This window comes from Uncinocarpus reesii, genomic scaffold (genome assembly GCF_000003515.1).
Source record: "Uncinocarpus reesii 1704 scaffold_1 genomic scaffold, whole genome shotgun sequence".
Classification (NCBI taxonomy): Eukaryota; Fungi; Ascomycota; class Eurotiomycetes; order Onygenales; family Onygenaceae; genus Uncinocarpus; species Uncinocarpus reesii.
The window spans coordinates 5,698,428-5,725,338 of record NW_003052500.1 but is presented as its reverse complement, the minus strand read 5'-3'; the positions used below and the strand labels follow the sequence as shown (position 1 = coordinate 5,725,338).

At 52.4% G+C, this 26,911-nt stretch overlaps 10 protein-coding genes across 10 annotated transcripts; 5 read left to right on the top strand and 5 right to left on the bottom strand.

The window, feature by feature from the left end:
• Nucleotides 1–375: 375 nt before the first annotated feature.
• UREG_02185 (uncharacterized protein) lies at nt 376–2,065 on the bottom strand (the record flags this gene model as incomplete). Its single annotated transcript, XM_002542623.1, has 3 exons — nt 376–756; nt 806–1,810; nt 1,862–2,065. 3 exons carry the CDS (start codon nt 2,063–2,065, stop codon nt 376–378), a joined length of 1,590 nt encoding a protein of 529 aa, XP_002542669.1.
• A 920-nt stretch (nt 2,066–2,985) lies between these two features.
• Nucleotides 2,986–5,805, top strand: UREG_02184 (uncharacterized protein; the record flags this gene model as incomplete). The annotated part of the gene is made up of 4 exons (XM_002542622.1): nt 2,986–3,549; nt 3,605–4,409; nt 4,459–4,586; nt 4,639–5,805. The coding sequence occupies 4 exons, from the start codon at nt 2,986–2,988 to the stop codon at nt 5,803–5,805; spliced, it is 2,664 nt and encodes an 887-aa protein (XP_002542668.1).
• A 618-nt stretch (nt 5,806–6,423) lies between these two features.
• On the top strand, nt 6,424–7,472 carry UREG_02183 (uncharacterized protein; the record flags this gene model as incomplete). Its single annotated transcript, XM_002542621.1, has 2 exons — nt 6,424–6,489; nt 6,555–7,472. The coding sequence occupies 2 exons, from the start codon at nt 6,424–6,426 to the stop codon at nt 7,470–7,472; spliced, it is 984 nt and encodes a 327-aa protein (XP_002542667.1).
• A 913-nt stretch (nt 7,473–8,385) lies between these two features.
• Nucleotides 8,386–10,873, bottom strand: UREG_02182 (uncharacterized protein; the record flags this gene model as incomplete). The annotated part of the gene is made up of 6 exons (XM_002542620.1): nt 8,386–8,701; nt 8,756–9,340; nt 9,398–9,584; nt 9,684–10,295; nt 10,467–10,791; nt 10,862–10,873. The coding sequence occupies 6 exons, from the start codon at nt 10,871–10,873 to the stop codon at nt 8,386–8,388; spliced, it is 2,037 nt and encodes a 678-aa protein (XP_002542666.1).
• Nucleotides 10,874–11,090: 217 nt separating this feature from the next.
• On the top strand, nt 11,091–11,929 carry UREG_02181 (mitochondrial genome maintenance protein mgm101; the record flags this gene model as incomplete). Its single annotated transcript, XM_002542619.1, has 3 exons — nt 11,091–11,149; nt 11,176–11,595; nt 11,662–11,929. The coding sequence occupies 3 exons, from the start codon at nt 11,091–11,093 to the stop codon at nt 11,927–11,929; spliced, it is 747 nt and encodes a 248-aa protein (XP_002542665.1).
• A 166-nt stretch (nt 11,930–12,095) lies between these two features.
• Nucleotides 12,096–13,604, bottom strand: UREG_02180 (uncharacterized protein; the record flags this gene model as incomplete). The annotated part of the gene is made up of 3 exons (XM_002542618.1): nt 12,096–13,006; nt 13,056–13,446; nt 13,509–13,604. 3 exons carry the CDS (start codon nt 13,602–13,604, stop codon nt 12,096–12,098), a joined length of 1,398 nt encoding a protein of 465 aa, XP_002542664.1.
• A 934-nt stretch (nt 13,605–14,538) lies between these two features.
• Nucleotides 14,539–16,928, bottom strand: UREG_02179 (uncharacterized protein; the record flags this gene model as incomplete). Its single annotated transcript, XM_002542617.1, has 11 exons — nt 14,539–14,915; nt 14,976–15,035; nt 15,088–15,369; nt 15,423–15,480; nt 15,555–15,880; nt 16,018–16,081; nt 16,131–16,235; nt 16,290–16,354; nt 16,408–16,483; nt 16,541–16,624; nt 16,680–16,928. The coding sequence occupies 11 exons, from the start codon at nt 16,926–16,928 to the stop codon at nt 14,539–14,541; spliced, it is 1,746 nt and encodes a 581-aa protein (XP_002542663.1).
• Nucleotides 16,929–17,600: 672 nt separating this feature from the next.
• UREG_02178 (uncharacterized protein) lies at nt 17,601–18,210 on the bottom strand (the record flags this gene model as incomplete). The annotated part of the gene is made up of 2 exons (XM_002542616.1): nt 17,601–18,050; nt 18,106–18,210. 2 exons carry the CDS (start codon nt 18,208–18,210, stop codon nt 17,601–17,603), a joined length of 555 nt encoding a protein of 184 aa, XP_002542662.1.
• Nucleotides 18,211–18,751: 541 nt separating this feature from the next.
• On the top strand, nt 18,752–19,619 carry UREG_02177 (uncharacterized protein; the record flags this gene model as incomplete). Its single annotated transcript, XM_002542615.1, has 2 exons — nt 18,752–18,801; nt 18,878–19,619. The coding sequence occupies 2 exons, from the start codon at nt 18,752–18,754 to the stop codon at nt 19,617–19,619; spliced, it is 792 nt and encodes a 263-aa protein (XP_002542661.1).
• Nucleotides 19,620–21,388: 1,769 nt separating this feature from the next.
• On the top strand, nt 21,389–25,972 carry UREG_02176 (uncharacterized protein; the record flags this gene model as incomplete). The annotated part of the gene is made up of 4 exons (XM_002542614.1): nt 21,389–22,051; nt 22,150–25,383; nt 25,444–25,527; nt 25,586–25,972. 4 exons carry the CDS (start codon nt 21,389–21,391, stop codon nt 25,970–25,972), a joined length of 4,368 nt encoding a protein of 1,455 aa, XP_002542660.1.
• Between the last annotated feature and the right edge of the window lie 939 nt (nt 25,973–26,911).

The following is a 26,911-nucleotide window of genomic DNA, read 5'->3' as shown; positions in this document are numbered from 1 at the left end:
AGAGAGGATCGAGTAGATATTGTAGATATTAGAACAGAGATAACTTGTAATGGCAAACCGAGGTACCATTGCTACGACTCGATCATATGCTATCCGACTACATATATACAACAACCAGCAACGCCACACGAAGCCGCCCAGTTTTGACAGACCAGATATTCCTCCATAAACAATGCAGACCATGTAGCACCCGCCCGTATTTTTAATCCACCAGATGTAAAGCAATAAGTAAGCAAATCCGCTAGTATGTCCCATCAGTACCATGCAAAATCGAAGAATCTTCACGTCCAAGGAAATCCATGACTCGTTAAACAAATGAAAAAAGCACCTCTCCGCCATTCTCATCACTGACGGAGCGACGCTGCATCCTACGTTTCATCGCCGTGGCGTCGCGTGTGAATCCTGAACGAATCCAACAGCAACGTCGAGAAGCGCCGGCTCCTCCGTCCCTCGCTCACAGACGGCCCAATCGCGCCCGTTGCCGCCGTGCCTGACCGCAGCCGCCGCACCGCCTCGAGTCGCTGCTCGATCGACGCGTCGTTGGGCGGCATCGCGTTGATGGTCGACTGGATGTACGTCGCCAGGCTGCGGCGGCGCGGACGGCGGCTGGCCTCGGGTTCGTTGCCGGGCCCTCTGTTGTCCTGCAGGGGCGGCGGCAGCGGTCGGTCGTAGTCTGGCGCCATGGGGATGCCGTAGATGTCTTCTTCGTCCATGGCTTCTCCGCCGGCGGAGGATGGAGGGTGGAGGTCGATTCGGCTAGAAGAGTCAGCGATGATACTTTTGTCATTTTGAATGATTTTCTTACCAGAGAGGACAGGTCCCAGACACGTTCACCAGCCACGGGTCGATGCACTCGGGGTGGAACTTGTGGTCGCAGGGCAGCAGGCGGACATCCTGCTCTCTTTTCAAAGTCGTCCGTGCAGATGGGACACCCCAGCGTGCCGGCAGTCTCGATCGGCGGCTCGTCCAGCGTGCCTGCTCGCGGAGGAGACGAGGCGGCAGAGCCAATCTGTCCATCGCGGTTTGTGGCCCTAGAGTCCAGCGAGGGCCTTGCGTCGCGCCCGGCGAGCTCCTTGTCGTCTGCGAGATGCTCTTGCTGGCCCCGCTGCTGCTGCTGCGCGCCCATCTCGACATCTGCGCTCTTCCGGGCGGTGCTGGGCTGGGTGGCGGGCTCGTCGAGGTCGTCGAACTTGACAATGGGCAGGGTCTCCAGCATGGCGCGTGCGATGCCCTTGGCGCGACTCTGGCGCGGGCGACCGGCGACATTGCGGGGGCCGTAGCGTTCGGGGTGCAGGTGTGCGCGCACGGCGCCGGTGACGATGACGCCGAGGAAGAGCAGGGTGATGACGCCGGTGACGGCGTAGAGGATGATCATGGCGACCGAGGTGGTCGGGGTGTTGTTGTTCTGGCGGTTGCGCTCCATGGACGAGTCGGGGTAGCTGGTGGCGATGGAGCCCTCGTCGGCGGAGGGAGAGGGTGCTTCAGCAAGGATGGAGGAGGTGCCGCGCGGGCTGGAGTCGAGCTTGCGGAGCACCTCGCCGGCCAGCGGAGGGCGGGTGATGGAGAAGATGTTTGGGTAGGGGGGCAGGGACGGGTCGGGGTCGTAGGCGCAGTACTTGGACTCGAGGGAGTAGAGGATGGTGGCGGCGGCGGTGGGCGAGCGGGCGATGAGCATCTCCAGGGTGTCGTTGACCTTGAGGATGCCGGGATAGGCCGAGTCGTCACAGCTGACCAGAGCTATCTGGGACTCGTCGAGCTGGCTGGCGTTTTCCGGCGAGACGTCGACCAGCGTGCCGGTAGCATTGAAGCCCTAGAGGTTAGTTAGACACTATCATAGGAAACAGGCTATCATCGAGCATACCTCTGGCGGACGGTCGGACATGGACTGGTTGAGCGGCACGAGATAGACGGGCTGCATGTCAAACTGGCGGGTGCGCAGGAAGAACTGCGGCGCGCCCAGCGGCGGGGTTTGGACGAGGCCATCGGACGGGCGAGCATCCTGCGCAGCGACGGGGGAGAGCAGGACGGACAGGCATATGCAGCCGAGCAGGGCGGGAGAGGGCATGCTCGGCGAGCCTCATCTAGAGTCAACGAGAGAGGTGATGGAGAAGCAGCAGCATGGCGGATGCTATGGGTGTCACGGAGTATATAACCTGGAGATGAAGCAGCGGTCGGAGGATATGATACAAATGAAGGAGCAGCAGTGATAATCCGCCATGGACGCCCCGGTCAAGGGAGATTTAGCAATACGACGAACAAGCTTTGGGCAACCAGGTCGCAGGGACGAAAACACACCGTAAGTTCAAGGTGATGGATGATCAAGATGATCAAGAGATGGATCATAGACTGGATGGCAAGATGCTGGATGCTCTACGCAGTGAGAGACTAGGATGAACAGCTGGACCTGTCTGTCTAGATGTGTCTGAGTCTGTTGCCCAACTGTCTGTCATATTAGTTATCTGTTTGAGATCAAGACCTTTCATCTCTCCGTCTCCCTTCATCTCTCTCTCCGCTCAACACGCGGCTCGCTCCAGGGTTGCGTGCTTGGCTGTGTTCCGGCTGACTTGATCCTGGTTGGAATATCATCCGATCGTCTTTGCTATTTATTGCTGATTCTTTGTTTTTATCGGCTATTCGCAACACCCGCCGCTGATCCGCCAGACTATGCTTGACATCTTGTCTCCCATCCATAGCTATGTTGTAGACTCTTATCCATAGATGTGCAGTTATCCTACTATCCAACTTGCAAGTGGTGGGACGATGGATCAATTCTCCATGATCTCCATCAGCAATCCTGTTGGCGATGCATCAATTGGTGGTTCTTGTTAGCGTGCGAGGCGGAGCGGACTGAATATCTCTTCTCTCTGAATATCTCTTCTCATTGTCATTCTCTCTGAACACACTCATTCCATCTCTCTCTCTCTCGTTACACTCATTCCACCACTGTCGTTTCTGTTATGCTCTAACACTCCTTAATTATACGGAATGGGCCCGAAACGCTTCTCCCGCGACCGATTCCAGCAGCTGTCCGACATGCCCAACCCGCACGACGCCTCCATCGACATCCCCCTGGCGCCCGTCCCCAGCCAGCCCGCCGAGTCCAGTCCCTACGAGAAGAAGCATCTCTTCCACGGCCGCCGCGTTGTCGCCGCGCCCTCCAAGCACCTGCAGGCCCCCGAGGATGGCAACCTCACCCAGATGGGCCGCTTCTACAACCGCATCCTCAACTTCTCCGTCGTCACCCGTTACTTCATCTATGTCCTCCCGCTCGCCCTGCTCATCGCCATCCCCATCATCATCGGTGCCACCGCCGCCCAAAACGCCCGCATTGGCGGCGTCAAGATCGTCTGGTTCTTCACCTGGGTCGAGGTCGTCTGGCTCAGCCTGTGGGTGTCCAAGATCGTCGCCCACTACGTTCCCTTTCTCTTCCAGTTCCTCTGCGGCATCGTCAGCTCCGGCACCCGCAAGTACGCCCTCATCCTGCGCAACCTCGAGATTCCCTTTTCGCTCGTCGGCTGGGCCGTCACCTCCCTCGCTACCTTTATCCCGGTAAGATCTGTCCATTGAGATATTGGGATATTGAGACAGCCACTGACATGCCCAGTTGATGACCCGCAACCCCGACAATCTCAGGCGAGGAGACACCGGAATCAAAAAATGGCAGGATGTCGTCAAGAACATCCTCTTCGCCGCCTTCATCGCCAGCCTCATCCTCGCCGCCGAAAAGGTCCTCATCCAGCTCATCTCCATCAGCTACCACCGCAAGCAGTTCGACCTCAGAATCCAAGACTCCAAGCGCAACGTCCACCTCGTCGGCCTGCTCTACGAGGCCTCCCGCAAGATGTTCCCCGAATACTGCAAGGAATTCGAGACCGAAGACTACATCATCAACGACTCCATCGTCGGCGGCCTCGGAAAAAAGGGCAAGGCCCACAAGAGAACCGGCTCCGCCTCTCCAATGCGCCTCATCCAAAACGTCGGCCGCGTCGGAGACAAGATCACCGCTGCCTTTGGCCAGGTTGCCCATGAAATCACCGGAAAACAGGTCTTCAACCCCACCTCCGCCCACTCCATCGTCACCCTGGCCTTGGAGAAGCGCAAGTCGTCCGAGGCCCTTGCTAAACGTCTGTGGATGTCCTTTGTCCTCTCCGGCCGCGAGGCCCTGTTCATCGACGATCTGTACGAGGTCTTTGGGCCCGACCACCACACCGAAGCCGAGGAATGCTTTGCCATCCTCGACAGAGACGACAACGGGGACGTCAGTCTCGAAGAGATGATCCTGACCATCACCGAGTTCGGCAGAGACCGCCAGGCGATTGCCAAAAGCATGCACGATGTCGACCAGGCCATCCACGTTCTTGACAATTTGCTCTGCACCGTTGTTTTCATCTTGGTCATCCTGGTCTTTGGTATGCACTTCCATCACTACTTTTTGCCCGTGTTCTAACCGTATCCTAGTGGCATTTCTCAACAAGGGCTTCGGCACCACTCTTGCCGCCGGAGCCACTGCCCTCTTGTCCCTCTCATTCGTCTTTGCCGTCACTGCCCAGGAGGTTTTGGGTTCTTGCATATTCCTCTTCGTCAAGGTAAGTTTTGGCCTCCATCGTCCGCGCCGGTAAACTAACAGACGACGTTTAGCATCCCTATGACGTCGGAGACCGAGTCGATATCAACGGCAGTCAGTTGATCGTGGAACGAATCTCGCTCCTCTTCACCGTCTTCAAGAACATCAGCGACTACAAGGTCACCCAAGTTCCAAACATTGTGCTCAATACCTGCTGGGTTGAGAATATCAGTCGCTCCAAGGCCATGAAGGAACAGCTCACCCTGACCGTCGACTTTGGCACCACATTCGAGGACGTTCAGCTGTTGAAGCAGGAGATGCAGCAGTTTGTCCTCGAGAAAGAAAACTGCCGTGACTTCCAGCGCGAAGTCGACATTGAAGTCACCGGCGTCGGCGAGATGAACAAGATGGAACTGCGCATTGAGATCCGGCACAAGTCGAACTGGTCCAACGAGACGGTCCGCGCGGCCCGCCGCTCCAAATTCATGTGCGCCCTGGTCCTGGCGGTCCGCAGAGTGCCCATCTACGGCCCTGGAGGCGGCGACGCGGCGCTGGGAGATTTCGCCAAACCGTCCTACTCGGTCTCGATCTCTCACGAGCAAGCGCAAGCGAGCAAGGAGCAGTATGCAGCCGACAAGGAGAGCAAACGCATGGTCCCCGCCGGCGCGATCAAGTCGCCCGGATCATCGGACCGGGCCAAGGCCACCGGGACCGATCTCACCTCCCCCACGGGGCTCTCCTACCGTAGCCCGCCGGCGGGAAGCAGCGAGGCAACGTTCGCAGAGGCCCTGAACCAGCGCCCCGTCGCGCTGGACCGCACCCGCACCGACGACCTGCCATCCGTCGACCTGAGCGAGAACAAGCCACTGATCCGCGAGCCGTCGACAGGGGTCCGGTCCGCAAACCCGCTGGCGTCGGCGGTCTCTACCAACACGCCCGCGCAGGATTCCACCGCCGCGGCCAGCACTACTCGCCCGGGAATGAACTACTTTGACTTTGAGTCGGCATACAACCCGCAGTCGCCGCCCGGCAGCCAGAACCCGTACCGGCCGCCGTACGCACAGACGCCGTCGAGCCAGACGCTGCACTCCAGCCAAACACCGGGGTTCCAGACGCAGTCGTCTTCGCCGGGGCAGACGGCGGATGCGGCGCGACGGCCCGTGCCGCCACAGGGCGCGTACTCGTCAGGGCAGAATCCGTATCAGCAGGGCCCGTCGAGCCAGCGGTATCCTCCGCAGTGACGGCAGAAAAAGTTGAAAAAAAAGTGATTTGAGTAATGTGAGATGAAAGTGTTGTTCTTTATCTTTCACCCTTGGATAATATCGTTGAAACTAGATTTGATTTTTTTTTTGTGATAATACACCTTTAGACTGTTTGGGAAGAGAAGGTTTAGAAACAGACACAGACAAGATAACGGGACATGTAGGAGGAACTATTTGCCATTATATTTGTCATTCTTCGTTGAGATTTAATGAAGTGTACCAATATCAAGACCGGTTGTCGATAGCCTATACAAGACTGTTGGGCAGGAAATCTGATGTCACGTTTGTGCCCAAGGCCTGATAGTGAAGGCGAAAGTTGTATGTTAATACTATAACTATATCTATGGGATTATCAACATGACCTGAATGTGGTACAGCTGTTTGCTGGGCTTTGATGGCATGACAAACTGATTGACTACTACTTCTATTTCGCCACCGCTCATTGCTATTAGAACAGCTCCCACCGCCAGGTCTGCCCGGCCTGCTCTCGAAATCAGCACGGCGCTTTTGATTCCTATCAAGTGTTTTACCAGCTAAACGTCCCTGCCTCCTATTCCCTCTGTCTCCCGGGGATATAGTTATCCTCGAGCTGCCACCATGTGCATAGCTCTAATCTCCACCGCCCACCCCGACTACCCGCTCATCCTCATCGACAACCGCGATGTATATATGCTCCCCTACCAGCGAACACTCACAAACAAGAACAAGAATATGCTAACCACCCCCAGGAATTCCTCCGCCGCCCAACCGCCGCCGCCGCCTGGTGGCCCGCCCCGCACTCCCACGTCCTCGGCTCGCGCGACATGGCCCGCTCCGCCCACGGCACCTGGCTCGGCGTCACCCGACAAGGCCGCATCGCCGTGCTAACCAACTACAAAGAGCCCAGCAGCGACCAAGCAATCGGCCAACTAAGCCGCGGCCAAATCATCAACTCCTTCCTCGAGCTATCTCCCGACGACACCACGAGCACGGCGCAGTTTGTGCAGCGGCTGGTGGCGGGCGGCGAGGCGCGGGCGGCGGGCGGGTTTAGTCTGGCGTGCGGCGGGATCAGGGGGCCGTTGGCGGTGGTGTCGAATCGGGTGCGGGGGGAGGAAGGGGTGCGGTGGATTGCGACGGGGAGGGGGGAGACGGTGGGGTTGAGTAATACGGCGTTTGGGGATGGGTCGTGGGCGAAGGTAAGAGATGGGGAGAGGATGATGAGGGAGGCGCTGCGGGAGAGTTGGGAGGGGGGGGAGGATGAGGGGATGTTGGTGCAGAGGTTGCTGGGGTTGTTGAGTACGGATACGCTGCCGCGGGTGGATGGCGGGGGAGGAGGAGGGGATTTGGAGACGTATCTTGACCTGTTGAGTGAGAGTATCTTTATTCCCGTTATTGGGGAGGAGGGGGAGAGCGCGCCGTCGAGGGAGGAGGCCGAGGTGTGTGCGTCGAATATACACGAAAAGGCAGAGGTGCTGGCTGACGGCGACGACGGGGCGGGCCATTTGCAGTACATGAGCGGCCTGTACGGGACGCAGAAGCAGACGGTCGTCCTGGTGCATCATTCCGGCAGGGTCAAGTTCTTCGAGCGCACGCTGTACGACGACGATGCGAAACCCATTCCCATTGGCAAGGGAGATCGAGTCTTTGAATTTCAGGCAGAGGAATAGCTGTGCCTTGCGGTCTATCAGTTGCCTTTTTACCTGAGAGCTTGATATCGCCATTCGCCTTTTATACCTTGATCTAATCCGCGTGCTTCTTCCTAGAAGACCCCCGTCGACGCTTTCTGGCATTGATATACATCCTCTACTCATTCCTCATTCTTCGACCTCGCATAAATATGCGGTTAGAACAACCCATCGTTGCTACAATTGGCAGCAGAATGCATGTTGGATAGAAATCCAAGATATCCGGTCACCACGGCCTACCTAGTCTAATGATGCTGATGAATCCTTAAGAATTTTTATTTCGTCTTAACCTAACAATCAATAACCATATATTCCCTTCAATATGCATAGCCATTTCTTTCCGCAGTTGAACCACCCCGTATCTCCCGTCAAATCTTCCTCTTCACCAACCCCCTGAAAAAATCAAAACTGTTGCTATCGCTCTGCAACTCCCACTTCCTCCCCGTCGGCCGATCCTCCCACCCCAGCTCCTCCGCCACCAACAGCCCATAATCCCTCGTGATCCCCTTGATCCGCGCCCTCACCCCGCCCTCCGCCTCCAGCGTCACGATCTGGTCCATATGCAACCAGTCCGCGTAGTACATCTCCTCAAACGTCTGATCAAAGCCCGTGCGTAGAAAGCGCGTGTAGAGCTCCTCCAGCGTGGTGAGGATGCGGGCAAGCAGCTTTTCGAGGGAGAGAGGTGACAGGCGCGGCTTGGTGGGCGGTAGCGAGGCGTTGAGGGCGGTGAGAAGGGCGTTTAAGGAGGTGGTGGGGAGGGCGTTGAGGGCGTTGATGCCGGCGCCGGCCACGGCGATGTATTCTTTGGAGTTGAAGTGCGCGTTGACGAGGATGCCGGCGATTTTGGTGTAGGTTCTTTTGTCGGGCTGCGAGGGGTCGAGGGCGTCTGGTTTTGTCAGCGTTCACTCGTGAGATGGAATAGGGCTGGAGGGTATATACAAATATCGTTTGGCCATTTTAGCTTGACGGGCATGTTTTCGTATCCCCTATCATATGATTTTATGCCCTTGACGATAGCCATAGCAACAAGATATTGGATGAAAACGACAGGGGCGGCGACAAATTTCTCAACTGGATGGCGGATGCAGACCGAAAACATTGCCTGGCCTGGCGGAGAAACCCAGACGTTGGAACCGCGGCCGCGACCGGCGACTTGAACGTTGGCCGTTGCCACAAAGCCGTTTGGAAGTCTGCGAAGTATTTGTGTATTCCTATGACCCGTCAGCAAGCAGGGATTGTTGCTAGAGAGCAGGGCGAATACTCACTTCTCCAACAGAGAGTTTGTACTCGTCACAACTTCTCCGTATAAAACATGGGAACCGAACTCTGATAAAGATTCTCTAGATTGCGATCTATACTCTTTAATCATGGCGTAAAAGGTCTGATGATTAAAACGAGGAGTCTCGACGGGCGATGGATAATCTTCGTGGAGGACAATATTTTTGATAATTTTGCTATAATCGACAATTCGATCATCGCTCGAACTCTGCTCGGCTTCCTCCTCCACAGCGCCAGGAAGCGCATCGGCCACTTTATGCATGCTCAGCGGGGACGGGCGTTCAAGGCGGAAAGTATCACTGTCGTCTTTGATGTAATCCTCTCCATCTTCTACCGTGACGATCTCCCGAAGAACTACAACAAGGTCCGTAGCGGCATCTGGCTCCAAGGCGGACAGGTGCATCCGGGAGAGAGCCGGTACCGCTGCTGTTTCATCATTGACCTGAAGCCCAAGCTTTTTCAGGCAGCCCCGTAAGAATTCGGTCCTTGCCTCGTCGTTTTCGGCCAGGGTATCGATTACATGGCAGAATTCTGGGCCGTCTGCGTTTCTGTCCAAGTTGGAGGCGGCAAACCTGGGGGAACAATTAGCAAACGCTGGCGTAGAGGAGAAGAGCAGTCAGGATACAGACTCTGGATGTGGCCCGGTTAGTATAGCAGCACCGTCACCGACGCGGCAATACACTACCGCGGCCAGTCCTTCGCCCGAATCAACCTTGAGGGGCTCAGTATAGCTCGCGAGAACCTCGACCCCTTGATCAGCAAATTTAGGCGCATCGACAAAGACGCCGCCACCATTGTAGTAAGATTTAAACGACGCTGGAATGTGCTTCTCATCAGTAAACGCGGATTTTGATACCTGTAGTTCAGGGGCTCGGGCGCCGTCTTCGCTGTTGTAAACGAATCCCGGGAACGCACAGCCACGGCATATCCCAGGGTAAAAGGCCAGCTCTCTGTCACCGACAACCTCGAGCTTTTTATTCCCCACCTCGAACTCACAGCGTTTACTGCCATAGTAGCCGCCCGCGCAGAATCCCAGATAGGTGCCTCCGCGGCTAACGAACTGGCTAATCCTTCGGTTCCCGGTGCCATTCAGGGTCCTGCAGTACGGCAAATCTGCACCACCGGGCATAACGAAGAGAGCACAGCTCGACGTCCATGGCTCATTGATTATCATCTCACCCGTCACGGGGATCACGGCATAATTCGGCGCCAGCAGGCGACGCAGTGAAAACAGACATTGGCGGACAGAATCCACAGTCGCTCCATTCCCTGAACAATCGGTCAGAACGTTGCGTCTCCAATCAGAATAGCTTTGCCCACCGGAGTAGACCAGGACGTTGAGCCTCTTGGTCGAAGCGGCGGCGGTGGTGGCGGCCATCTGAGCGTTGGGCGTCTGCGTCGACCTCCAGCAGAGAGTTTGGCTGCGAAAATCTCTTTTCGACCTCACTTGTCTCAGTCCCCGCGAGAAAAGAGAGGACAGAGGGGGTATCAAGATGTCCAAAGCCGACGACAAAGCGAGAACAGTCCCTGTGGACGACGATGATGAGCCCGACGATTGGTATGCGCCTCCTCAGAGCCCCGCGGCGGCGGTGCTGATAAGTTGATGTAGGGACAAGCGGATCTTCAGCACCGGCTGCGCAGGTACGAAATCAGATCAGACAGCGTTCCGCAAAGACGACGCAGACGCAAACTACTGACAAGCAATGCCACAGCCGAACAGACGAAGATGAACGACTGTTACTATGAAAAGCGGGATTGGCGACAGTGCAGCAAGGAAGTAAGTTTTGCTCCCGAAGCTTTCTCTCTGGCGGCGAGCACCCGCGGCTGGCTTCGGGCACGCATCCAGCCCTGGAGCAAGCTGTGTCCCTGGCGATGCGCCACGGAATGTGCTCTGGACAGGCAAATGGGAGCCCTTGAGCTGAAGAGTGATTTTGATACAGATGGAGGCGTTCCGCGAGTGCTGGAAACGCAAAGGGAACGACCAGCGCACCCAGACGAAGGACACTTGAAGCAGGAAACCTCTCTGTACATTAGCCAGCTTCTCTCTCCATTCATCTCATTCCACTACTCTCCTCTCTTTTCTCTTCTTTTACTTTTTCTCCCATTTTGTCCCATCGCGATGTCACGTGACGGTTGATTTCGCGTTGACAAAAGACAGAAAACAGCTGTCGTGAGAGCAGATTCCATGAGACCAGCCAGCTCCGGGGATTCTGGAAATGGCACACGGAGCAATTGGACAGGCCAGCAGGGCTTTATTAACCCGCAGCCCTTCCCCGTACTTCAGATGCCACCGCGCCTTCAGCGGCCGCTCGCAGCTCCAGCATGCTTTATACAGACCAGCACATCTCCGCACCCTCAGGACGTCGACAACCGCCTACCAAGTAAGCAATACTAATATCACTCCGAGTCAACCTTCTGCCGCTCCCAAACCCACTCCTTCTCCAGCTCCAGCTACCGCGCCAGCGCCTAAAAACCCACTCGCCGTCCAAAACATCGCCAAAACCGGCCTCGACGACAAACCCGCCGAGATCGAACTAGACAACAATGGCAACACACCAAGCAACGGACATATAGACTGGACGCGTTCCTACCATGGCCTCAGCGCCGAACCCTTCTCCAAGGAGGCGGCAGACATCCTTCTACAGCCCCTCGACCCGGGAGACGTCGAGATCAAACCCGATGGAATCGTGTACTTGCCGGAGATCAAGTACCGGCGGATATTAAACAAGGCCTTTGGGCCCGGGGGATGGGGCCTGGTGCCACGAAGCGAAAGTATCGTCACGGCGAAGACGGTCACGAGGGAATATGCGCTCGTGGCGCATGGGCGGTAGGTCTAACGTCCCTTTCTTCCCTATGGAACAGGCAACTGACCGTTTTGCTTCTCGTTGGACAGCCTCGTCTCCATCGCTCGTGGCGAGCAAGACTACTTCAACGCGGACGGCATTCCGACCGCCACGGAAGGATGCAAATCCAACGCCATGATGCGTTGCTGCAAAGACCTTGGGGTGGCCAGCGAGCTCTGGGACCCACGCTGGATCCGCCAGTTCAAGAAACAGAATGCCAAGGACGTTTTTGTCGAGCACGCCGTGACAAAGCGCAAGTCGAAGATCTGGATTAGAAAGGATGACGAGATACCCTATCCGTGGAAGGCTACGAGATAGGACTGCGAGAGGATAACCTGTTGTACAAGGCGCCTTGGGTTGGGAGCAGTCGGTGAGGAGAAGATGGAGTACAGAGTAGCGTCCACCCTTCTCCCATAATTAGCATTTCAGGCTTAATATTAACACATAAAACATCTTTAATATCATACATTTAGACTACATCTTCTCAGCAATCAAAAGGCCAATATGTCAAGAATATCTCTCTGTCTTTTTCGTCTTTCACCAATGCGTCCATGAGCTCGGATTTGATCTCCCGCAATTCACTCATCACAACTTCGTAATTCTCATGCTCACTGAGGCCCTTCTCAGGCCACAAGTCCCCCAGCCGCCCCTTGATTGTGCCCATAACTTCAATACTCAAATCAGCAGCCTGCACATCGTTTTCAATCTCGGCGACCTCGTCTTCTGAGAATTCAATGGGAAATTTTGGACCCGAAGACGTTTCCGACCATTCATCCCTCAGGTCGAGCAGTAACGCTCGGGCATGTGCTTCTCCAAGCACAGCAATATTTTGCACAAGATGTCCAAGATGACCGGCTTTGGATCTCCGGAATTGAATGGCGCTATATTGGGCAGGGTTCTTGGCCTTAACCACCATCCGCCATGCAACCATGAGGCACTTGGTGTAAAATTGTTTTATAGCAATGGCGCGATCTGGCGGATCAAGGCTGTCGACCTCTTTGGGTATTATGGGAGGTTCAAGATCTTCTCCCACATCTGGCCCCTCATAGCCTAGGAAGTCCGGGTCCAGACAATGGTCAACAAGAGGCATTACTTGCACGGATTGCCAATCGATAATGCCGAGAATTTCTCTGGGGTTGGCTGGGTTGATGTATATGTTTTCCAAATGGAGGTCATTATGCCAGAGGTGGCCTGTTGTAAGGCCCGGCTCTTTGGGCAGCAGAACGCTTGCAATTTGAAAGTACGACTGAAGCGCTGCAAGTTTCTTCGCGGCAGTGGGTTGATAAACTCCGGGTCCATAGAGCATCACAAGTTGTTTAGGCGTCTGCTGGAAGGTTTTGACAGCAGCAGCTTCTCGAAGCCCGATTGCTGACCGAAGATCAAGGATGGAGAGCCCTTATAGAAGGTGAGCAGACGTTGAAGGAAATAGGAGGACAGGACTTACAGGGGCCACGATCACACGGTAGATTCTGTCTGCCATTGTCAACCCATTCTCGGCCAACGGCAGGGCCTACAATGAACCTGGAACTGTCAACAGGGTGCCCTGCTTCATCAAAGTAGAGTCGACTCCCCGGCGTTGTTGACTCGATGTCCTTGGAATAGTAGATGCTTCCAAACTGAGAAAATTTGGCCGCAGTCCACTTCTTTTGGTATTTGAACACCTGCAGGCATATTTTCATCCAATCTTGCAGCTGAAGCGAGTCCCAGATGCGTGCGAGAGGAATGCCCGGCATTCTTTCCATGACGATATACTCCGCGCCAACCGGATTGTTTCTATCAACTCGGGAATTCCAGGCATACACCTGCGGTGCCGGAGTCTGTAGAACATTTCGCATCTACAACTATCACATTAGTACACTGCCTGATAATGCTGGAATCCTTTGACGGTCCAACCTACAAAGTCCATGGTAGCAACCTCACTCGCTGTCGTGTAGTGCTCGATGCCAGCGTTCGGGTTTGGGACCTTTCCAATGACCTCTTTACCTGTATCCATCGTCAGGACGTAAGCCTTGTTGTATAGGCCATCGGGGCATTTCTCGATTTTGATGCATCGTGCAGCACCGACGGCTTCTGCAGCAATCTGGCCAAGCTGCTTGAGATCGAATTGGATATACCGCGGTCTTAATTGATCGCTTTCGTCGTATACAAAACGTCCTCGAGTGAACTGGAACAAATCCTTTTCTGCACTCCAATCTGCTAATTCTTGAGTTCCCGTATAACTACCCGAGTGCCAGACAATTTGTTTAGTTACCTTTGACCCCAGCACTCTTGTAGTTCGAGAAAAACCTGGCGAATATTAGAGAGGATAATTGAATTCTGTTCATGCCCAGCGTAGAATTCCACCCTGAGCGAAGATAGCTCATGGCTTGCAAGATCAACATTGATAACCCAAGCCCCCAACTTTTGCATCAATAGAAGGATGTTGTCTCATCGAAGAACGAGCTAAAGGGGCTCGGTCCAGACGAAACTCCGTGTAGCCAGCTCACCGGTTACGCGCCTGAAGAAAAAGGGAACCAAACTGACTTCTGTGGAATTGTGCGCATATCAATTCAGTGAAAAGCCTCCATTCAGCGCTTCAATAGAGATGAACCTGTGTTTACCCGTCATCATTCCTATCCAAAATCCTCAATTGTAACTGGCGGTTCCGATTATCAGTGTAAAATAAAATAAAGAAGCTGGATTAGACGTTCAAATCGTATTTTCGTTGACATTACTTTTCTTCATCGCAAAGTCACACAACTCATTTTAGATACGGAAAGACATTGTCTGGCCGAGTCAAAATTTACGTGCCGTGTGCGCCATAAGACTCCAAAGATAACTTGAAAACGTGACATGCGACACGGGTCTCCAACATTGCCATGCCCCAAGAAAAGGGAGATTAGGAAATACTGTAAACAACTCTTAAGCACTTTTATTTTCAGTTCCTCCTAGTCCTCCAAGCCGGAACTCTCCTCGTCATACTTCTCCGCGTTCGCAAGACTCTGCTCACCCGTCAAGACCGGATCGCGGAGAACAAGCGCAAATGCAATGAGTAACACGGACAGGCAGATACCAGTGATGCAGAGCAGCCGCTGAACGTGCTGGTAAGCGAGGATGACGGCGTCTCTATCCGGTGTTCCAACCGGATTTTTCGGGGCCCAGGTTAGAGGGTTTGCATAGACTTCAGCTGCCTTGGTGGCATTTCCCAGGCGTGCTTCCAAGGTCTTAGGGAGGACTTGGTTCCAGAGCGCCCCGGAGATGGAGTTTCCAAGGGCGGAGCCAATGTTATAACAGGCGAGGTACAAACCGGTAATGACGGCGACGTCTGTGAATTTCGGGCGTTAGAATTATAGGCTCGGATTCAATATCACTCTTGTTTACTCACGTTCGTGTTTGGTTGCAGCCTGGATGCTTGCTTGAGCTGGGTAAGGGAATAATCCGCCGGCTGAAGATCCGTTAATAAGAATCTAATATCAAGAGGTCGAAAGGGTACCTACCAATTCCAAGAAGAACCTGAGCACCAATAATTCCGGAGTGGCTAGATGGGCCTACTCCGCCACGGTAATGAATGAGAAGCCCAAAGGCGACCATGAAGAGGAGGGTTCCAGCTACAATAAAAGGCTTCAATCGTCGAACTCTGTATACAATTAAGCCGGCAATGCATCCCGTGATTACAGACGTAAAACTGTAAAGCGACGTGATGCGGGTGGCACTCTTGATCGACTCGTTAAAAGCAACGATGAGGACTGTGTAAAGGAAATCACCTTGCATATACCAGGCTAGATGGAATTTTCAGCATGCGATCAATATGCGGGGGAGGAAAGATATTAACCTGTGTTTAGGGAGATAGCGATACCCAAAGCGCCCCAAACTGCGCGATCTTTGAGCAACTAGATGTAAAATTAGCGCCACCGTGCCCAAAGGAATGCCGACTTAGTAACAACGTAACAACGTAACAACGTACTCTAAAGGGGACCATGGGGTGTTTGCATGTCATCTCCCAGAGGATCCAAACTGGAATAAGAAGCACACCGATAACAAGGGGAGCAATGATTTTGGCTGTCTTCCACTGGAGTTGTACACCTCCAGCAAGTGTAAATGGTACAAGGATGAGTGCAAAAACCCCGACCAAGAGGATGATCCCGATGACATCCAATTGCCAGAATAAGGAGACCATGAGTTGGCGGAAGCCGAGCAACTCATATGGACTTTTGTAGGCGATGAGTGAACCGGCTTTTTTGGCTCTACGATGGACGTTATAGAGGGATAACAGCAGAGGTATAGTGCAGGCTAAATATTCGGATCAGTGGCGTTCCTTGTTGGTCAATTGGTATATCGTGGCGTACCAGGATAAATTATTGCCCACATTCCAATCCCTATGCCCACGAGTTAATACGATTTGACTGTGAACGCGGCATCGAACATACCCCAATTCCATGTAGTCTTTCCAAGGACAGCACTGGTGATATCACCAGAGACCCAGGTGTTTATCTACTTGATGTAAGCTGTCGGCATTCCCAGTGCGTTAGGACAGACTCACAATAAAAGGGGTCGCGGGGATGTAGGAGAATAGGAGACGGGCTCTGAGAGAGGTAACGTCTGCAATGAGGACTTCAACCAGCAGCAAGATGCCTGTATATCCAATCTAGGACGAAGGAAATTAGCCGTGTTACTCATACGCTGCAGTTTGATATCTCACCTGGTACAACACCGCACCCGCTGCGAATGATTGCACATTGGTGGAACACGCCTCGACGATGGTACCTAAGGACGATGAGTAATGTAATAAGAAGGCATTGAGTATATCCATGGCATACCAACGACGTAGAATATCACAGTAACAAATATCACCTCCACTCTCCCAAAGACATCGGCAATTTTTGCAGCAGTTGGCTATGAATAGCTCTTAGCAATGTCCGAGAATATTTTAAAAATGAGCTGATGAGATACCTGAGCGGCCGCAGCAATGACGCTTCTCAGCACATTCACTGTCGCCAGCAAACTGTGTGATTGGTATGAAGCCGTGGCATAGGGCTAGATTATTGAGTTAATATATGTCTAAAAACATGATCTTGTCCAAGAACCGTACTTGATAGGTATATCGGATTGTCCCATCGAGGCCGTATGCATAGGCAAGGACGAAGATGCCAAAAAAGAATACGACCCGATCTAACAAATGGAAATGTTCTGATATAACCTCCACACGTTGGACGCCAGGGCTCTTTTTGCCAAAGATTGACACAGATCTCTCGTCAACTGGCGGGGCTTGCGTTGTTCTCGGTTCTTTACCTTGAGCATTCCCCAAAGGCAAACCTTTCTCATCCTGTGTGGCAGACATCCTACCTTGTTTGCAGATGCCAGAGAATGAGGATAGAACCCAATCGTAGCTACAGGGAGGCTGAAAAACGTGAAAAAAAAGAGGGGGGGAGGCTGGCTACAGAAAAGAGGACAAGGGCTTAATTTTGTAGCACCCTGGCATGCACAGTTTCTGGTCAACGCTGGCACTCAAAAGCCAATAAGAGGCAGAGCCGGATCGAGAGAGGATCCTATTGGGATCCCCACAGGAATGATTTCTCCTTGAGCTAGTAGTCTGGATGCTCCTAGGCTGCAAGTCCAATGTATCCATGGGGACGAGAGAAAAAAAGAAAGGGACTATCAGATGAAAACGGGGCTTTGTCTAATCTGATTGAGAGATTGATAAACCTGGGCCAATGAGATCATCGAGTCGTCGAGCGCTGCATGTTGAGTGCATTTGGGTTGAGCCGGGCTGCAGGCATACCACGGCACGTTAAGCCCCATCCATGTGTTCCAGGAAGCAGATGGCCCGATGCAGGGCTTTTTGTCGGCCGCTAGACGTCTAGGCATCGAAACTCGCCAACCAAGGGAGTATCTTCCAGGCAGATGGGATGGAAGTGGGGGTCTTCCAACCGGCATCGCAAGGTTTTCCGCGGGTCTTTACTTATCGTATCTGATCGTCACGAATCAGTCGAAGGCTGCTTTTCCTTGAAGCTTAATCATCATAATGTGGAAGATTGAATCGGAATCCATGGCCCATCGCCACCTCGACCTCTAGGCTGTAAGGAAGCCGGAAGGTTCGGGAGTTGGCCATGTTTTTTAGCGACAAGCACAAGGTATGGGAGCAGAGCTTGCATCCGAGGACCTGCGAGGAGGAAACGACCAAAAAGATAACAAAAATATGGAGCACATGACGCGAGCCCAAGTCGTCGGCGGCTCCGGGTTTCCGTGGTCTCCATACGCCTGAAGGCCCAGGATGAAAATCTGCTCGCGTGGCGGCGTCCCGGGAATGTCTTGGAACGCCCCTCCGGATGGGACGATGGATGAAATTGACACGGTCAATTATTGTGGAGGGTGCGATATCCGGTACCGTCTGTTCCTCTTGAATGCTGCACCTCATCGTTGCTCTGTGTACTCTGGAGAGCGCAGCACGAAATATCTTCTGCTGGGAGGAGCAAACACAGCAAACATTGCAAATGGTGCAAACAGGACAGTCTAACCAGATCTGGATTAGCCCTGGACTTGAGCGGGTCATCTGCGCCAGCCAATGACGTTGTTGGTCTCCGAGGCTGCGAGAAGTTGGGAGCTGATAGCGTGCACTCCATCTTGCTCTCTTCTTTGTCGCAGATTCATACTATTACTCTCAACAAGGTACCGCCGTGGATTGGTGCCTCCCTAGCCTTTTGTACATTGCTACTGCTTGGTTACGTATAATCTTTCTTTTTCGGTAGCTTTCTGGTGTTCGGAGATCAATCCCTGGTTCGTAGTTAGCTCCTCACCTAGAAGCCTTTTGACGCAGATATTGACAACCATCATATTTCTTCAAGATTTTTCAGGGCGGATTGCTATTTCTGATAATTTGCAGCTACCCCCTTCAGTGCCATGTTTGGAATTATTGCAGATCTGCTTTCGTGAGTGTTCCCAAGCTCCCCGCTTCCGGGCGCAGGGGCCCCGCCCAACGTGGCTAGCATGGCCGGGACGGCTACAGTATTCCTGGAAAGATAGCTTCAGATATGGATATTAATCGTCTGCTTTGAACTGTACAGGTCCCTTTTTACTATCCTCTTCCCGATTTTCGCGTCGTATAAAGCTCTTCGCACATCCAATGTCTCACAAATTGCGCCATGGCTCATGTACTGGGTGATTATGTCGATGGTACTCTTAGTTGAGTCGTGGACTTTCTTCATTGTTGGATGGTAAGTAGAGTCTTTGCTAGCTCATAGGATTGACACCGGCTTTTTACAACTAACAGCTGCCCGTTGTCCATAACAGGTTCCCCTTTTATAGCTGGATTCGATTGTTCGCGCTTTCGTACCTCGTTCTACCTCAAACCCAAGGGGCAAAAAAGCTTTATCTCGAATACGTTGACCCGTTTCTCCTGCAATACGAGCGCCAGATAGAGGAGTTCATTGGCGAAGCACATGAACGCGCCAAAGCTGCGGGCCTGAATTACATTTATCAGGCAATTGATTTGATTAGAGAAAAGATACTCGGCCTGCCGCCTGTGCGGAATGCCGAAGCAGCTCCTCCACCTCCTAGTGCTGCGAGCGGACCTGCTGCGTATGCGCAGTCTCTTTTCTCCCGATTCAATCTGCCTGCTGGCCCGGGGACGAATCTCGCTGGTCCTGCATCAGATCTATATTCCCTTCTCAGTTCCGCAGTAACAGCAGTAACGTCGACGGGCAAGAGGGATGTACAAGCCGAGGAGCTCAGTGCTGCCGGTTTATTACCGCGGGATCTTGCGTCGGCTTCAAAGTCGGAGCGCGTAGATTACATTGTCTCTCAAAAGGAGAAGCTCCGAATTCTTTTCTCTGCCCTTGACCGGGAGCATCGAAACTTGGGGTCAGACGGTCGAGAGGACGACGACTTGGCATACGGGACCAGTTATGACGGAGGATTGAGGAAGAATCGAAGCGAAAACTCGTTTGAGAACATCGACCATGAGGACTTGGGCGCCTCCTCAGCGTTCGATCGGGAAGGGTACGGCCGGCGAAGGTCTGGAAGGTACGAATAAGTGAGACTCGGCCATTAGATGAATAAATGTATGTACTAGGTTTCGGCTTTGGCGTTGAAAGCCATGGCTCCGTCCATGCACGAGGGACTGTGATACACAGGGTTGTGGGGGTAGATTTATGCTTGCTTTTATATCGATGATATGTGGACCTTAGCGCGATGATGTTGAGTCCAACGGCTCTTACCATGTATTCTTGTGATTCCTCATCCATTGATACACCCGCGGCGGTTGCACCGTTGCAATACGCGACGAATAGGGGTGAACGAGTAAGATCGGGTCTATTAATAATTTTATCATACGATACATGTATCAAAGGTGACGGTGGCGAGTCTAACATGGGGCCGGAAAACGATGACAGGAGGTTGTTTATCCAGTGTTTGAGCCACTGATCTCTTCTTCCCCTCCCCTTTCTTTTTGACAGCAATCCTTGGCCCCGGAGTGTGTGGCTGAACAGCGGAGAAGAAGCTACATTCGATGCAGGTGTCTTCCTCAGTCTGCATGATGTAAAGTTCAACGTAGCTACATGGATCTGACGCCGCAGATGACTTGGGAGGAAACTCGAACAATGTCCTCCTCCGCACTGTAGAAGTCGTAGGACGCCAGTTTCAGAGCGCTATCCATTTTTGCATTTGGAGACCTGTCATAGCGCTGCCTCCAGCGTGGATGGTGTCTTTTGAGGCTTTGGGGCCATGCAGAACGAGAGTCGGATGATGTCAAGATTCACATTCGAAGCCAGGCTTGGGGTTGTGAAATGCTGTGATTCAGCCCTGTGAAGTGATTGGCCTTGCATGCAGACCACCCTACTTGTGACAGGTACTGCAGTGCCTCTTCTGCCTCCATTGGAAAGATTGACATTCTCGACGGAGGACGCCGTTGACAGGTTGATATTCATCAGGCTACCTGCTTGTCGCCTTTGTTGAAAGCCCAGTGTAAGATACACCGAATACCGGTAATGACGGATACATATGGGAGAGTCAGGGCGCGTGGCCAGTGATGCAAGCGGTGTTCTAGCGTGTATTAGGTACAAGCAATACGCCTGCTGACAGGAACTTTGTTCTCCCTTCGCATTCCAACAACCAAAGAAGAAAAAAAAAATTGCCTGACAAACCTCTTCCTCTCTCTCTTCTCTCACCTCTTCTCCTTCATCTCCATTTATACACCAGAACCAAATTCACATCAGATTTTTCCAGCGGGTTCTCTTCTTTACTTGCAAGAGGACGATCGCGGATAGTACAGTTTCTTTCTGTTTTATCCGCCCGCTTTTACTTCTCCTTTTCATCTCTCCCGTGCCGGTCGCCCACCCGTTGTGTGGCCACCGAAGCAGCACTCACTCTGCTCGAGTGTTGACGTGACTCCTCTCGCACATAGGATCGGTACGTTGACCTCCAGCTTATCCTTCTTTTTCTTGCCAGGATACTTGAGCAAGCGCTGGGAAAGTGGGATTGCGCAGATTTTCAATGTTGTGAGGCTTTTCGCACACCAGGCCACGGACCTCACGACTTCAACCTTTCAACCTCTGTCCAGCATGGCTTTTGTTTTTGATCACACTGCGAGGATAATTCCTTTTTAATTTGCGACCGACCCAATTAGCACACATATCCACCGGTTATCTTTTCTTTTTCCTGTTCCACAAATCTATCCCGTTTGACAAAATATAGCGCGGTGTCTGAATTTTTTGCTAACTCGAACTTTTTTGAATGCAGCTTCACAGACCCCCGTCATTTTTTTTTCAGTTCAAGAGTAACACATCTTGACCGAGCTTCCTTGTAATGACATCGATCCCTCAGACATCAGTCCTCCAATCAAAATCCAACACAGCCGGATCGCAAGGACAGACCCCGAGTGGAAAGTCTTCCCCATTGGCATCTGTGCCTGCACCTACCGCCCCTCGCTCGTACGCTAGCGCAACGAAGAAATCGTTTTCGCAAGCCGCTGCTACGGGCGATTCAGCGAATACTCCGTTGTCCACCACAAGTCAAGGAGCTCAGCATGGCAAGTCGCCTTCAATTTCTCAAGTGAATGGTAAATCGAACATGCAGAACCCTCCTGCCCCCGGTGCCGGTGGCCCAACCATCGTCAACGGCAATACCGCGGCCAATGATCATTCCAGAAAGCCCTCGGTAACCATCAGCGCTGCTGGCGCGAGTGGCTTTATATCGAATGGTGGCCCCGTTTCGGGACGCCCAAGCAACATCCGCTTCGGCTTTGGCGTCGATTCACAAAGCTCTCCGTCGATGGGAGCTGCAGTTTTAGCAAATCAGCAGCAGTCCTCTCTTGGGGTTTCTCCCGTCAATAACCGCATCACATCCCCAGACTCCTCTCCTTCTCCCATTCCTCAAACCCTCAGCGGTGGCCGTCAACCACCCTCTCATATTCAAGGACCTGGATCGATGCATTTTGGAAATTTCCCCGGGGAACCCAACGATATGAACGTAAGCATTATCTCTATTGACAAAGTCACCTTTCGCGACCTGGATGTTTTGGAAGCGGTGTTCTGGCAAGTAATGCTAACCCGTTATTATGAATTTAGAGAAATATACGACCAGGTTCGCAAGGTCCACCCAATAATCCTGCATCAGCGCACGCCCGACGAGAGTCTGCGCAATCTACACACGGAGATATGGGCCATGGCACGCCGAGCGGCCCAACTCGCGGAGGATACCATGGACAAGGTGGGAGAGGGAGAAGCTATAACCCTTCGCAGGTACCCTATAACTCCCCAGGCCCAACTTACAGGTCGAACCACAACCAGCGAGGTGGCCCCGGCATGAACCACTTTCACTCCCAGAGACAGCCCTTGGGCTCTTTCCCCGCCTCCCCCCACCAGACTGCGCGCAGTCCTGCTTTGTCAAATGCAAATCCCGCAACGCCGCCAATGGCGCATGTTTCAATGGCGAATTCACAGATGCAAGGACAACATTATGGATATCCGCAACATATGGGCCCTCAACAAGTAAAGCAACACTTCCCTTTCCAGTTTTCAAACCGTCGTAATTCATTATCTAAAAATAAAATTGGCACCCGCCCCAATGCTTCAGCGCCTCGACAGCGTTCAGCTAAATTTCAGATCCCACCGCTTCCTCTTACATTGTCTCCTGAAAGTGGAAATTTTGAACAGTTTCTAACAATGATTAAATCTCAGGGCTATATTCCACCCGGAAACTACGATGCGAGCGGTTATTACTACCCAGCCCAGTACCAATATCCAATACACATGCAGCATATGGGCCCTCCCCCCAACCGACCACCTTACATGGCTACTCAACCTCCTTTCATCCCGGGTCAATACGGAAATCAAGGCACCCCCCCGGCTCAGGGAGCACCCCTCCAGAGATCAACTTCGCAGGTCTCGGCCAGCGAACGTCCAGGGTCCAGCCTCGGCCATGGCCAGCAGCCTACGGTTCCTTTGACCCAAGCTCCAAGCCATACGCCGAATAGATCCACCAGCAGCCCGGCACCGAATCCTCAATTCGTCCTTCCGACTAAACGAACGTCTGCTCTTGTTATCAAAAACCCTGATAGTGGTAATGTTGTAGCATTTGATAAACAGTCTATTTCCCCTGCCCGTGCGACTCCCTCACCTGCCAAATTAGGTGCAGGTACGACTCCCTCAGCGACTCCTCCTCCACGCACAGCCAGCCGAGGCGAACCCGATCAAGCAGAACCTAAAGTTCAGACACAAGAGCAGAAGATACAATCCTTCCATGAGAAGGTTCGTCTGGCCGCAGAGCAAGCAGCGGAGGAACAGAAGGCTTTAGAACTCAAGAAGACGACGAAAGATAAAGATGATTCTGAACCTTTGAAGGCCGCTCCTGAAATTTCGGAAACACCTGCTGCACAGCCGGAAGAAGCAGAGAAACCCGCACCGGAACCTCAAGAGAAGGAAGAACCTAAGCCAGCGGAACCCGAAGAGGAAGAGATTGATTTCGACGCTATAGAACGGGAGTTGGCCGCCAAAGAAGCGGAAGAACTTGCTAGAGAGAAAGCCTACCAAGAGAAGAAACAGCGAGAAAAAGAGGAGGCGGCAAGAAAAGCCAAGCAAGAAGCCGAAGAATATGATGTTAAGATGAAGCAGGCTGAGCGAGAGGCGGAAGCTGCTGAAGAGGAACGGCTAAAGAAACTTGCCGCCAGTGAAAGCGATGCCATCAAGAAAGAGAAAGCGGACGCCTTTGCGGCGCTCAGAAATAAGGGAGCGACGCCTTTAGGGTCCCCAGCAGTTCAAACTCCTGCCGAAAGTGGTGCCGCCACACCAATGTCTGACACTTCCATGGGTCCACCAAAGTCACTCCCTAGCGGTAAACGTGAGAAACCTGCAGCCCTGAAGCTTGAGACTAACAAGACAGTGGAGCCGCCGCAGCCAAGCGCTGCTATGAAGTCTTTGCAGACTGCTCGCTTTTTGGAAGACCCTAGCAAAATCGCGTACCCGCAATCTATTGTTTCTCCAAACCCGGCCCTTAACGTCAACGCACCTTCTGATCGCAAATTCAAATATAACAAAGAATTTTTGCTTCAATTTCAGAATGTATTCAAGGAGAAGCCCTCTTTGGACTGGGATACAAAAGTTCGCGAAACAGTGGGAGACGGTTCCGAGTCTCGCTCCAATACGCGGACACCTAATCCTAAAAATCCATCTCGGCAGGGTACCTCTGGAGGCTTCGACGCGATGGGCAATTTCCGAGGAACCGGCCGAACCCAGACTATGCCATCCGGAGGTCAAGATCGATTCCCCATTCCTGGTATGCGTGGACCAGCTTTGGGTGGTAGCTTTGGCCAGTTTGGTCGTGGTCCAGGCGGTTTGTCCATGGGCGCGTCAATCAGCAGAACAAATTCATCATCTGCTCAACAGCTTCCCGGTTCTCCTCGCTCTGGGAGTCACCGTGGTGGACGTTCTGCCAGCAAGGCGCATAAATCCGGTAAAAAGGAAGAAGAGACAAACAAATCAATGCCTCTTACCGCTGGGCTCAAAATCGAGCCGCTTGCTCCCTCAAATAGTGGATGGAAACCAAGAAGTATTGGCAGAGCCCAAAATCTCGTTGGCCCTGACGGCCATCTCCCGCCTGATGTTGTTCAAGGAAAGGTTAAGGCCAATCTCAACAAAATGACACCCGAGAAGTTCGATAAGATTTCGGACCAGATTCTTGCTATTGTCGCTCAATCGAAAGATGAATCTGATGGCCGTACACTCAGACAGGTGATTCAGCTTACATTCGAAAAGGCAACCGACGAAGCTCACTGGGCCCCGCTCTACGCCAAATTCTGTATGCGGATGCTTGAGAGTATGAGCCCGGAGATCAAGGATGAGAATATCAGAGACAAACACGATAATGTTGTTTGTGGAGGTAGTCTTTTCAGAAAATATCTATTGAACCGTTGCCAGGAAGAATTCGAACGGGGGTGGAAGATCAATCTGCCCCCAAAACCCGAGGGCGTTACCGACGAAGCCGCTATGTTGTCTGACGAGTACTACATCGCGGCGGCTGCCAAACGACGAGGCCTTGGTCTCGTTAAATTTATTGGTGAATTATTCAAGCTTAGCATGCTTTCGGACAGAATCATGCACGAATGCGTGAAGAAATTAGTCGACTATGAAGGTGTTCCTGAAGAAGCTGAAATTGAAAGCTTGACGGGTCTATTGCGTACTATCGGTGCTACCTTAGATCAGGGCACTGATAAGGGCCACATGATGATGAACGCCTACTTTGAACGTATCGCTAAGATGGTCCAAACCCCTGGACTTCCGAGTCGATTAAGATTTATGCTTCTGGTAAGTATTCTGCATTGAGGATGTATTTGTTTTGGTTCTAGTTACTAATGCCATATCTAGGATATCATCGACCTTCGAAAGGCCAACTGGGTTTCGAAGGACGCTGACAAAGGCCCAAAGACTATCCAAGAAATTAGAGAAGCAGTAAGTCAAAAACATAACTTTTTATTTGGAATTGTTCGTACTGACTCGGGATTTCTAGGCTGCGCGTGCCCAGCAAGAACAAGAAATGGAACGTAAACGCCAGCAAGCAAGTAGGGGTAGTGGTGGTATAGGACTTGGCCGTGGAGATGCTCGAAACTTCTCCGGAGGCTACGGCGGCCAACCTCCTCTGGACTATGCGTCAAGCAAGGTTGGCAGCGATGATCTTCGTCGGTTGAAGACTTCAAGGACTACCAACCAGCCTATGTCTTTTGGTCCTTCAAGTTTACTAGGCTCCCGGAGCAATAGCGGCCGTCGAACGATTGGTCCAGGTGGTAACCTTGTTCGCGGTGGAGAGGACAGCACAGCAAGCAGTCGAACTGGAACTCCCCCAGGTCGGAAGAAGGACGACAAGGAGTCTGCATCCTCTACAAATGTATTCAGGTGAGGATCGCAGCCCGCTCCTTTTCCAGGAACCTCCGCATTCTAGGTTGGAATTACTAACGTGCTCTATTTTTTCCGCGTATCAGTGCCTTGGCATCTCTGGATACTGGAGACTCTTTAGCTACCTCGCCGCCCTCGAATCCATCTTCTCCACAGTTAACGAAATCACGCCCAGCTGTCCAAGCACAGCCAGCAAATGCTCCCAAAAAGGACGATAGTGCAGGTGCTTCTTAATGATGCCATCCTGACACCAGTCGAAAGACCTCGTTTGGGCTCACTTTTGAACCAAACGCTTTGGCTTTCAGCACTACAGAAGGAACGATTACAAAAACTTTGTTCTTGATCCGCAAGTATCTACGCATGGGCATGGCGTGATTTGATAATCGAAGATGGAAAGAAATGGACCTGGGACGAATTTTTACCAAAAAGTATTATGATCTGTTTGCAAAAAGGAAAAAAGCGCGTCCCAGCCACACATGAACACTCATAGACAGCGAAAAGAGCAGTCGAGGCGCCCTGAGCCACTTTCCAGGCGGGATGGATGGTTTGCATTTGCGAGGGTTCCTTTGGTTTTCTCTTTTTCCATACTCACATATTTTCTTTTTTAACTCAAAAGACGAATACCCGGGATCACTTTTTCTTTTCCCTTGCCGCTTTCTTTTTTTTCACTTCCTGCTATGATGAGGGAAATGAGCAAAAACGGCTAGATGGGGAGGCAAAAGGGGTTCCACCGTGTTTTCCTTTCTACGTTTTCCGATATCTCAAGGGGTCTTATCAACATGTTGTCTCTGCGTGATGATTTTGTTCTGCTCAGTTAAGTTTTGCCTGTTGCTTTTTTTCTTTTCTTTTTGTTATCCCGTCTCTTTCCCGCGCCTGGTAACTTTGCATATTGCATTTGTTTGCAGAGAACCCGATTTACTTATCAAGGTTAGGTCTATTTTAA